The sequence below is a fragment of the Acanthaster planci genome, linkage group LG02 (genome assembly GCF_054643075.1).
Source record: "Acanthaster planci isolate LZ-2023a linkage group LG02, COTS_SCS, whole genome shotgun sequence".
NCBI lineage: Eukaryota > Metazoa > Echinodermata > Asteroidea > Valvatida > Acanthasteridae > Acanthaster > Acanthaster planci.
Window position 1 is genome coordinate 8,654,919 of NC_141778.1, and position 13,235 is coordinate 8,668,153.

The following is a 13,235-nucleotide window of genomic DNA, read 5'->3' on the forward strand; positions in this document are numbered from 1 at the left end:
AAGGAACAAAACTGCTTAGAATTACATAGGCCTACATGTACATGTGGAATTTAGCTCTAAGGCTGACCCCTTAGACATGTCTTGTAACATAAGGCAATGTACTGTACTGTACACAACACATGAAGTGTACATACATGTACATGTACATGATGCATGCAATCAATGAACATGGGATCCTACATTGTAAATGTTCATCTGTATTAAGTGAAACCCTGGTTAGGAAGTTTGAGAAACGTACACATAAATGTACTACATGTACTTAGCCTACATTTGCATTTACATGTACATGAATGTACTGAGCTGAACCATCACATACATGTTAAAGGACCTGGCTCTTTTTCCTCAAAACAGGACAATTTATCACTGGGATACCTAGAATTCCTCAAAGCAACTGAAAGTCAGCCGCTGATGCTCTTTGCTCAGTTAAATTATTGGAGAAAACTTTGAAATTAAACCTCCAGTACCGGTACTTGTACCGGTACTTACATGTACATGTACACTATTGCTGTCATAAAAGTTAATGGAAATCTTATTTACATGTAAAATGCACTTGAACATGTACATGTACCATACATGTACTGTACGTAAGATTTTCTGTTAGGAAAACTCAGTAAAAATACAGTTATTTCAGGCTAATTGAAACATGAAACACACATAAACATTTTTAGTTTTCATGAAGGTGTACACGTACCGTACATGTATGCAATACTCATCAAGCCATCCAGCATTTACAATGTGGCTTAATTAAATTACAGTCCAGAGCAGGTACAGCGTACAGTGTATACATGTACATGTACATACAGTACATGTACATGTAATGCTTGGATCAGACCACCCAACTGGTAATAAATCAAGCTCCTAGGTATTGTTATTCACTTTGAATTTGGCAAGACAGAAAAAATACCTGCAGGCCCTGCTAATATCACCACGTGTACAAATATATCTTAGCAATAATATTTAGTGTAAATATTCAAAGCAGGATTACAAGCTGAAAATGATACCTGCCGGTAATTATCGTACTATTCTAGTTTTTTTACTTGTAACTGAACATGTCAGGACAATACTGTACAAATTTAAGGTTTTAGAAATATTTGTGACTCACATCTTATAAGAATAATTATTTCAAGCTGCTAACTAGTTTCCTTTTTTTACATCATGTAGAGTGAAGAAATCACCTGGAAATGGTACATGTATTTATTTCACTGAGTAAAATTAACTGTTCAATTGTTCATGGAGGGCCTGTGAGTTGAATAAATTAACATACTGGTACCAGTAGCTACATGTATGCTAGAAAAACTGTTTATTACATATACATGTAATTGGAAGTATTAAAATGTGTTCTATACAGCAGACCCAATGTAAGGTAATTACCAGTACAGACTGTACATGTATGTGTTCATGTACTGTAATGTACACATACCGGGGGTACATGTACTATAGATATACTGGTACATACATGTACTGTATATGTAGGTACCCATGGATGTACTATCACATGTACGTAGATGTACATGTACATACATGTACACAACAAATTGTACACGTATGCAAGATCACATGTCGCTGATAACATACACGTACATGTACAGATGTACTTAGAATTTTTTGTCTAATCTTTCCTTTGCATTTTCTAAATCAGTTACTACATGTACATTGTAATGCAACATGGTACAGGTGCACAGATCTACACGAGCATACACGTCTGTACACACATACACGTACAGTAGGTGTGTGTATTTTCAGTTATTTTATTGCCTTTCATTTTCCTTTTTGTTTCTACATTACTTTGCTGGGGAAGGGCTTAATGCACATGTACCATACAGGCAGGTTGGGCCATAATCTCAACCTTTATTGCCACACAATGTACAGGGCCTATGCATGCCATCACTTGTGCAATTGTTTAAAGGAAATAAAAATGTCATCTTTGTTTTATAACATTGTTGCCTATGTCATCACAAACAGCTGTTCACTGACTGTATTCCAGAAACGTACCGTACATGTACATGTATCTGTGGCCACTGCTTCATTTCGAACAACATGGGTAGTGGGTTGAAGGCTGATCATGTATACATGCACACTATGTTGTACATACCCTGCACATGTACATGTACAGTATGTATGTACATGTACTAAAGTCTATACATGTACATGTACATGAGCATTACTGTACATGTACATATGGATTGTCACTCCATACAGTGGCCTACATGTACGTGTAGCTACATGTAGGATTTTACTAGTGGGGGGGCACAAAGGGGACACCATCATCTTATGGGGGCACCAGCTTTCAGTGGTGTGCCGTTTTTGGGGGGCATGTTTTTGTTAGCTTGTTCGATATCCATTCATCCGTTTTTGTTTTTTTTTTCAGGGGAAGAGGGCACCTGGGGGCACCTGGGAATTTGTGCCTTCCATCCCCCTCCCCCTGTGGCTACACCACTGCCTCCATAGTAATGATTGAAAGATGATGAGACGAACTGTACATGTACATGTATGTCAGTTTTTAGCTAGGTACATGTACATGTATGGCACAATTTACAGCCTGTATAGTGTACATGTACAATGTGCATTGTACTGGTACATATACATGTATACATTAAAATTGTATTGTACTGGTATGGTGCATCATAACACTAAAATCTGCTTAACTACCGGTAACATGACTAATACACAAGGTCTGCTTTAATTGCATGTTTGGACTACTCTCTGGGGTCTTTCAACACAAACGGACACATACATGTACGGTACACCTGTACAATATCAGGGAGAAACAAAATTCTCCTTACTTTTTATGCTACTTTTGTGCATAAATTAGCATACATAAATAATGGCATGTCATGAGTACATTTACTATACATGTACATTTTTATACATGTATCAATAAACTTCTATTGTTCAATGTCCATAACTGAATACATGGATAAACCCACAGACACTGACAGACACTGCCAGTATTTGATGGTCCCATTTAACGGTACATACATGTACATACTGTACATGTACATCAAGCCACACCGTAATGTTGTGAATAAAATTTTTGAGGCTTTAAGAAGAGGCAATGAAGGATAATTAACGGGCATCCCTCGTAATTACCGTACTTGACATGCACTGCTTCAGCGGGTTGATAGAAGCATGGCATGGTACTGATATCACTGGAGCACACACTGACATTACTCCTACAGTAATACGAAAAAGTGCAATCGTACGGTATTTCAGTAATTTCATAGCCTTTGTCATGTTTGTACATGTGCATACATGTACATCTACATGTACATGAATTTTTTAGATGCAAGGATTGATAAAGTATGTACATGTATGAGATACGCGTACATGTAGGGTACAGTATATGCTGCAGTTGCCAAAGAATGTTTGAAAGTGCAGTTGCCAAAGAATGTTTGAAAGTACATGTACCGTTACTGTACATGTATGGTACATGTACATTACATACATACATGTATGTACGGTAGGTGGGTTGGAATTTTATCCCTCATAGGTGGAATCCAAGGATTATACCTATTACATGTACATGTACTGTACTGTTCATGTATATGAAACACCTAGCAGAGGGCTAAGTAGTGGTGAAAATGATTTCATTTGCCAGTTTGCATCATTTACATGTACATGTGGTTTTACTGTGCTTTTTCCAGGAATTTTAGCTGGCACGAGTTCTCTCCCACATGGCTGTGACACTTTTTTTTGTGTACAAAAGTGCATAAAGTACCGAACAATGATACCAGTACATGTACATGTAACAACTTAACCCAAGAAATCTGGAGAAGGGAACCAAATCCCACAAAACCCGTCCCGAATCCGTACATCATCACATGATACCGGGAGGAATAATTATTTTTCAAAAAGTGAGGAGAAGAATGATGTAATACCCCTTCCTTTGTCTCCGCCCCCTAAACTTCTGCTGCAATCAGAAGTTGAGATCAAAAGATGCTCTGCACATGAACCTTAGAGAGTTGGACCATAACAGCAACTGGACCGATGTGCTTGCACCTCCATATGATGTAAAATATGATTTATTGCATTGTGTATGCACTTGTGCTCCCTTACAAGAAGAGCACACAGGAGGCAGGAGTACATACATGTACATGTACATGTATATTTATTCACTGCACGTAATTATATTTGTCTGAAGACATTCCATTGAACAGTCGGTCCTAACTGTTTGTTGATTTTTAAAAGCAGCTGGACATTTGCATAGCAATGCATAAACCCTGAAGTTACCTGCAGTACATGTACAGTGCATATATGTATGTACATGTACGTGCATACATACCGTACATGTACATGTACATGTACATACACGGTACTCTGCAAGCATGGTACAATCTACATCTATAGGAACCGGTACAAGTGTGCACAATTACCACATGAATGGATATAAGTACATGTAGCTCCCTAGAATTCCTATGAATGAAGTGCATCCTTTCCCTACTACAGTGTAGCACACTGTCATTACTGTGACGTGTGACGCAATGTGTTTACCCATATTGTTCAGGCAGAATGCATACTCATTCATGTAAGAGGCAATCAGGTCTATGATGCTATAGTACATATACATGTGCATGTGCCGATAAGCTCCCTAAACACAGGATTCCCCTGGGGTACTGATGCGTGAGGTGGTCAAATTTTGCCAAAATTCTACATGTAGTTCCTTTAACAAAAGCAAGCATTTTCAAAAAGGCCTAAAATAAATTCTATAGTACGTTTACTCCACATTTCTCCTCTAAAATAAATGTACCGGTAAATCAATATTGTGTTCTGTGTCCCTCTATTCCATTCTGAACAAAATGAAACTAATCAATTTCAAAATCTACCGGGGGGTACATTCTTTTGCTTTTTCCTTGATGTTTGTCTGTTTCAAGTGTGAGAGGTACATGTAGTACCGGTAGTCTCAAAAGTCATTAAAATCAGTGAGGTGGGCCACCTCACACCTGAACAGGCAGGAGAAACCCTGTCTGGAAGTTAGAAAGCAATGACAAAAACACAAAATTTAAAGGGGAAATGAAGAAAATCAAGCCATATGGAGATCCGAGGAGCTCTAATGCTGCTTAATGCCATGCATGAGATTGACATTTGGCAGTCATGCCCACCTTGTGCCCAGACTGCATACACAGTGAACCTTATAACCTAACCTGCCCACGGCTTACACAGAATGCACAGAAATTGGTCTTTGCATTGAAAAAATGGCAAATCAGGCATTTGAGTTAATGATTAATGCATGTAGGTCAGCCCCTTTAGTGCTGATTTTCAAGTGTGATTTTTGAACATGATCATGACACGTTGGACATAACAATTTTAAAGGGCACCAACTCAAAAAAATGAAACGTCAAAAATCCATTGTCCCTACCGCACCATACTCTGCAGGAATTCAACTTTAAAATGTTACAAACTTTAAAGGGACACCAATTCTCTTTCTGAGGCAAGAAGATACCTTTCACTCAATCTTGAAAATCTGAACATTCAAGTGGATTTTCATGTACTGTACATCAGTAGAAGGCCTAGGGTCAAAATTTCACTCAGTATGGCTCAATTTGGAGGAGTCAAATCGGCTCTGCATGCTTTGAACCATTCAAACATACAGTACCTGTACACTATGTAAATAAATGTGAATAAAGTAATATACATGTACATACTGTACATGTATGTAAAAACATGTACATCTGAACAAACATGCGAGTCCTCCTTCAGCTCTAACTAAAAGGTCACACACAGCAATGACAGCATACAGCATACAGTTCATGTACTGTACATGTACACATGTATGTACCATATTGTAGATTTTGTGGGGGTGTTGCCAATAATGGCAATAATTTTTCATCCAGTTTTTGTGGAGGTGGCATTTTTTTCCCATTATGCCCCCTCCCCCAAAAAGCATGACAATTCTGCTTCCCATTACATATGAAACATTGCTATTGAATTATTTAGTTTCTTGGTTGTTTTGTTCTTTCCTGTTTACTTAAAAAACGGTTAAAAATCATATGACCATACCGGTAGAAAGGGAGGTTGGATGTCATTTGTTTCAAATGAAACGAACAACACTGTTGATGGGTACAAGTTACATGTACCGGTACATGCATTAAAGTTGAACCTTTCTACACTGCATTCAAACTAAAATAGACACTTTTTTTCTCTTTAGGAACCATTCAAAATTTTCAATGTTTTCAAATTTCAATTTTTTTCCAAAATAGTTCCAATCCCATAAAAAAAATGATTTTTTTCCCCTTCAGTATTACACCATGAATGGTAGCAGCCATATTGAATGCCACGCCACGACCACACATACAAATTCCTGTTACAGTATTACATGTACCTGATATAAGGCTCTGGATATGGATAGACGTAACCTTATGTGCTCATCTAGGAGCTTTGTATTTTTCACAGTGAAAATAAACCACTACATGTACATGTACACTGTACATTGTGAGCCCTGATGAACCAATGAAGTTCCGTCTGTCCATGAAAGCTCCTTTTTTACATTCCTGGCTGTTCTCTCATTGACTACATGTATACATCTAATTTTTGTTACAGAGCTTTCGTTTACAGCACTTTCAAGTCCAAATATCATGTCCCAGATAAGAAACATACAAAATGTTGATGCGAAATTTTTCATATTACGCAGTAGTATATCACCTACATGTACATGTAAGATGGGTTGAATTCCTGGACCGGCCATCGCTCCTTGAGCACGGTGATGGTCCGACAGGACATCAGGCTTCACTGGACCACTGACTTCAACATGAATACACCACATGTACATGTACATGAAATTGAAAAATACCTACATGTATGTATGCATGAAGTGCAATCTAATTTTGTGAATTACATGTAACTTGCAAAAATATTTCTGAAGTTTTTGATCGTTTCATATTTTCAGGCTGTTGAAGTTCAGGGAGTATTACATGTACATTGTATGTTGTCGCGGGCCAGGGGTCACTGGATCCTGGCCATTCCATGTCATTCTCGCTATTTCTAGCAGTAGGAACCAGTTTTTGGTGCATGTTTCTCCACATGTGCTTCCAACATTTGTCCAACATACAATGTGCACGATGCAAGTTGCTTCATCTTTGTGGGAAAGCCTGCAGCTTTTGCAAATGACCAATTACCATATGACGGCAATTTTGTATTTGGTTCCATACACCCTGATCTAATGCATATACCGGTACAGTGTACATGCATGTACATGTATGGAAAAATTCATACACTTGTACACATGTACAATGTACATGTACATTGGCTTTATGCGGTTGCATTGGTTACAAGCCCATGCAAGCACTGCTCGGATAATGCTCAAAATAAGCTTGGTTCCTAGTTATAATGCAGAGCACTTGAACTGGAATCTGTATCATGCAGTGCATACGTGTACATGTACACGTAGTACTAGGGAGTAGCAAGCTACGGTATGCTACGGGATTCAAGTGGGTGAATAACCCAAAGGTAAAAGCACCTGGTAATCGATACTCGTGTGAAAGATGATCAAACACAACTGGTACCCCACTGCATTTGTAAAGCCAACATGTACATACATGCACATAACTGCTACAAATGTCTGGCTTCCAATAGTCTACTGAAAAACCACCTTCACCCATAGAGTTTCACACGTACATGTACCGGTATGTACATGTATACACGTACATGTACATGATATCCATAACTGGCAATGAAATTGAAAAAGATTGCAAAATGTATGTGTAACACTGGCATGGAGGGTACATGTACAATGTACATGTAGTGTACAAGTCAAAAGATTTTTTTCTTTTATTCATGAAAACTGAATTTCAATTTTCAATTACATGTACTTACTGTACAGGTACATGTACCTCGACCATGTCGACCCATCGAACATTTTGAAAAACAATCTAAATTTAAAACACTGAAATTTTACTTCTTATTTCCCAGGTTCACATTTCCTACATCCCCCGTCCCACAAAACTTTAGGGTCATGTAGTCAACTTAATAGGATAGATAGTGAAACAAGAAGTCAGGGCAGGAACTTCGTTCTTGAAAGGACACGGCAATCTCTCATCTGCAAAGGGCAAGTGTATTAAAAAATGGATTTGTCTATGGGGACATTTCAATGGGCATTGAGAAAACGACCAGGCACATCAAGGCAATTGCTTCTGATGCCTCCGTGAAGTTCCTGCCCTGCGAAGTATAACTCTTTTGGGGGGGAGGGCCTTGTAACCATGCAGCATTTTTATTCAAGATGAGCATTTGATTTTAGGGTCTCTGTTGCTAAACACTTTGTGTCTGAAGTACATGTACATGTAAAGAATATTTTGCATACATGTATTTCACAGGTTTTAAACCTTGCATTTGAAGTTACATACACGTGTACATTACTAGAAACCTATAAAAAGTTAAAATATGATGAAGGTTCAACAACACAAGAAAAACTAAACAAAAAATACAAGGAGGCGGGCAGGGAAAAAGGAAGTAGGGGGACGACAAACTACGTTACATGTAGTTTATCTGTTTACATGTACATACTGATAAATTACAATGTCAGAAAAATAAACGTGATTTACAGGTACATGTATAAGCCATGTGATCTTACTTGCTGCTCATCATACAGCTCCTGGATTTTCTCCTTGCCAGTGCCAGTCTGGTACCCATCTCCTTCCCCTGCCAGCGCTGCTCCATTCTCTCCAGGCTGGTCCTCACTCAGTCCAAACTTCCCCCACTCGATGTTCTTGCTTCCTTTGGTCTTCTTCCCTGCGAGGGGGGCGCTCTCCTGGTCTAAGCCGTCAGACATGGCACCGACAGGACAGGGCCCGGGTCAAAGGTTACCTGGGGAAAGTAGAACCTGGGGGAGGGGAGGACAGTGTTGATGGATCAGCCTGGCAGGAATGTCGGTCACACTTCAGTATTGGGTAGTACAGTGCATGTACATGTGTACTTGAAGAACTTCTAAGATCCCCTCAACATACATGTACCGGTGCATGTACATGAATCGTACGTTGTCATTTGATGCATTTTCAACCAGATAACAGCGTATAATGTACCGGTATGACCTGAATGAAACAGAAACAAATTTACTTTAATATTAATCATAATTTAACAGTTACCCATACATCAGTGTACATGTGTACAAGTTGGCCTACTCATACACAAAAAATGATTTAGTGTCAATCACCACGCTGTGCCATATACACGTATACATGTATTCTACTTACTAAGTTGCGAATTTTAGTAACTTGCAGAAATTTTCTTTCCTTATTGATGTTTTTTCAATCTGCAACTAAAATGCATGGTGTACCGGTAAATGTGCTCATGCTATTAAGCTGGTCATATACATGCACATGTACAAAGACTTGCTGGCAAACCTGCGGCTTTTCCATAATGACTTTTTTCGCAATTTTAGTGCATGGAGAATGGGAACCAATTCAGGATTTCTTCATTCGTTCTCTTCCAAAGTAAGTTAAACTCTTTCTTAAAAGCTAACACAGTTCTAGCATTCACTACATGTATACTGTACATGAACATTGTACTTTCTGAGGGAGGGCATTCCATGCATTGACAATTCACTGGGAGGAGCAATATTCATCACAATCAAAATTGAAATTTGTATAAACATTACAGCTCTGGAAGTACATACATGTACATGAATGCGTAAGCTTGCACTCACAGCATTAAGATATTTATCATTAGATAAGATCTTTATTATTATCATTATTACTCATTTGTAGTAATGACACCAAGGATTCCTCAAAAGCAAATTACTGCTACCGCAGCTTTCAAGTAGGGTCCATGGTCTAGTGGACAGGGTGCACATTTTTGGATCACATGATACACTCCCAACTGGCACGGCTGGGTTTGACTTCCAGGTACAGTATCGTCCTTTTTGTTTCGTCCCCAAAATTTGACATTGTTCTTCTTTTGTTAAGTTTAAATTGACCACAACATTCAATTACAGAGTGTTTCATTTTCTTTTTCTGATTCATGGCTCTGGAGGATTTGTTTTTGGGGGAAAAAGTCTAAAATTGTAAAGTGGTCTGATTCCCTACATGGTGAATACAAAGTCACAACTACATGTATGATTACTCACAGTAAGAACGTTTAAGTCCCAATAAACAGTTAGGCCTACTGCACATGTGTTCGACTGAATATTGCTTAGGCCGATTAGAATTAATTCTTTGTTTATCATAACTCATTTTTTATTTGGGCTGGGAGAACCTTTGATATTTCAAGTTACAGGTAGTAATATTAGTACTAACTTTCTAGACTTTTTAGATAGTCTGAAAATAATGAATAAATGAATGAATGAATAAATGTGCTGAGTTGCGATTAGTCAAGCTCCGATATCACACAGCTGACAGTTATTGAGAGTTCAATCTGCTGATTTTCTGTAGTGTGGATGGGCAAAATGCTCAAGAATTTCACCATTTTAATGAGGTAAATATATGGGGAAAATTTGATTTACACCTACAAACCATTTCACCACAAAAATTCAATTCCAAAACTCCATAGTGTTACAACACCATGTATGATGTAAACCGTGTTGGCTCGGAGTCATATGGATAATGACGGAGTAGTGACTATGAGTTCTCAAAGTATTATGTACTCACATAATCACCTTGGTGATTTCAAAGGTGTATTTTCAAGTGGGGGATATTCTGCAAATGCTCATTCGCCTGGGCCTCCGTGTACATGGTGTACGGTACGGTACAGGAGTACCGTATTTACGTTGACTACTCTACTCTGTGCCGATGGTCACACACGGTCACAGTGCAATACGTTCACGCTTGTGACTGTAACACTTGAGACTGCAACTTGCAAGTGCAACATTCATAACATTACCATCAAGCCTTTGAGTTTATTTCAATGATATTAAGCGTTTACTCGGCAATCACACTTTGTGCAGTCTGTTCAAAAATTTCAACACACGCCTAAACTCACCATATGTGAAGCTCTCAAAGAACAAAACGAAATTATGTAGGCCAGAAACGGAGAGCTTCATTCACCCCCAGCCGGCGACTTGTGTTGATTTCGCCTGCTATGTTTCGCTAGCTATGCCGAGTCTACTAGTCCGTCGTATAAATGTATAGACTGGTCCCACTTTGCCCGGTCGAGCGTTTAAACCCAAACCCGTGTGTATGAGCATAGGTCACCAAGCCTCCTGCAACTTACAGAACAAGAGAGGGCGACACTTAAGATGGTTGTGTCGTCTGCATGCTCCTCCGGCGTTTCTCTAAGAACAGAGAGAAATCCGGGAAAATAAACAAATTGTGAAGACCCTGCTGATTTTGGTGGAAAGAGATTGGAGTAGGCCTATTCCAGTCAGTGATCAGAAGTTCTGCTTTTTTGTCTGGCTCCACCAAAACCGTTCTCAGCATACGAAGGAACTACATGCATAAATGCGATAAAACGCAAGGGAAAATCACACCCCAGTCTCTTTCCACCAAAATCAGCAGGGTCTTCAATTTGTTTGTTTTCCCCGCTGCAACTCATGCTGCTGCCGCTCGTCATTCTGATCAACCACGCAAGCGGACGATAGGGCACTCCGAAAATTCCTTTCCACGTCTGATGATATAAGACCTGTCCTGCAATATTTAGTGTTTTTGAATGAGCACTAAATATACTTTCTGCCTTTTATGTGGTTCTAAGCTTGTGATCTTTGTTGTAATTCACTTCACACTTTTATCAAGTGGCCGGGACATGTAATCAAAGTGGTACATTTGGATAGTGCTGGTGTAACCATGAATCTTTGCTTCTGAGAAACATGTAACAAACTTCCTATGTAAGGGGAGACGGGAAAAACCGTTTCGCACTGTTAACCTCAATCACCCACCCAAATCATGTAAATTAAATGCAATATCATTCTAAAGCACTATTCCCTTCCTTGACAACAATTCCATGATGTCTGACATACATTTTGGACACTTCAACAGCGTGTATTATTAGACTTAGAACTAAAGGCCTCAAGCAGATTTCATATTTGGTAAAAGGCATCAACCAGTTCATCAGTTGATTTAATTAAAAAAAAGTAGCCATCCAGCATTATTACTCTAGCAGAAACTAACACCTTGGCGTTGGACGTACTCAGAGAAAACTTCCTCTTTCTAGTATTAATTTTGTATCACAAACTCTGTGAAGTGCTAGGACCTGAAGTGCTATGTCTCAAATGTTCAGTTTCATCGAACCCTTTTAGCATGGTAAGACATATTTTTATCTCATTGTGGCTTACAGAGAAAAAAATTATCAGTGATCGTTGTTGGATGTTACTTTATTGGTGTCCAGCGTACCCATCTAATTTTATATTACATATATGACATAGTGTATGCATGCATCCTGATTACAATTGGTAATAAACATGGTTCACAAAGTGTATTACATTCATAGAAGTATCACTTTTTCACAAGGTGCCCAAATAAAAAGGCCCAAAATAACCACCAAAATTCATGGGTTTTATGGCTGAACAGTTTTTAAATAAAAAAAAAAAAAAACTTACACGCATTACGTCTCATATACCCCACAAATGAAATGTCTTTTCATACCCTATAATTTGGTGCGTGTAGTTCTGTCGATTTTCTGCCATGTGCACTTTTCCGTGGAATAAAGGGCGACATTTCACACACACGGTCGTATTTGATAAGAACCTCAAACACATTCTGAAGCAGTTTACCGTCACACAGCGTTGGTCCCCTTAACCGTGATATTGTGAACGATTAGTGCACTCAAATGATCAGAAAACTGGTTTTCTGATATTTCACCCCTTGCTACCAGGCATATAGGTTCAAGTAGTTGAAACCATGACTTGAATATTATTTCACTCTTGGCAATAGGCAATTACAAAATAAGGAGGGACACAATAATTCACTGGGCACCGCATTTATGGAATCACCCTTATTTCGGCTCTAATTTTTTATTAATGTCATTAGACATAGGCATAGGAAAAGTTGTCGTATCATTGCCATCAATTGGCAGGGTGTTACACCCGCCTTGGATGAATAACACATTTTGTAGTTGTTGCGTGTATAACATTCTTTTTGGTTTAGCATTGTGACACGTTCTCTTTCGTGTGTCGACGTCGCAGCAGAGCTTTACTTTCTACGAGGCGTATCATCTGCTGCTGCTCTCCAGCATTCCACCGATAGTCAGCGGCTCGTATGGCCCACGCCCAAGGGGCAATGATCCGGTCAAGACAAGCCAAGATCAAGTCGCCTCAAGCCTGAGCTCCCGCTTGGATTTCTGTGAGACCCACTCAAGACCGAGATCTGCCGCTCACC

At 38.9% G+C, this 13,235-nt stretch overlaps 1 protein-coding gene across 3 annotated transcripts in view; it reads right to left on the reverse strand.

The window, feature by feature from the left end:
* The window catches only part of slc12a8 (solute carrier family 12 member 8), a 36,611-nt gene extending 25,552 nt beyond the window's left edge, over positions 1–11,059 (reverse strand). For 2 of the 3 annotated variants that reach the window (XM_022235372.2, XM_022235370.2), the window contains exons 1-2: positions 10,906–11,059; positions 8,564–9,020 (exon numbers count right to left, since the gene is read on the reverse strand). In XM_022235372.2, the coding sequence (XP_022091064.2) occupies positions 8,564–8,761 (198 nt within the window). In that variant the 5' untranslated portion in view covers positions 8,762–9,020; positions 10,906–11,059. The remainder of the gene's footprint in view (positions 1–8,563; positions 9,021–10,905) is intronic. The other variant, XM_022235371.2, reaches the window with a different exon arrangement.
* Between the last annotated feature and the right edge of the window lie 2,176 nt (positions 11,060–13,235).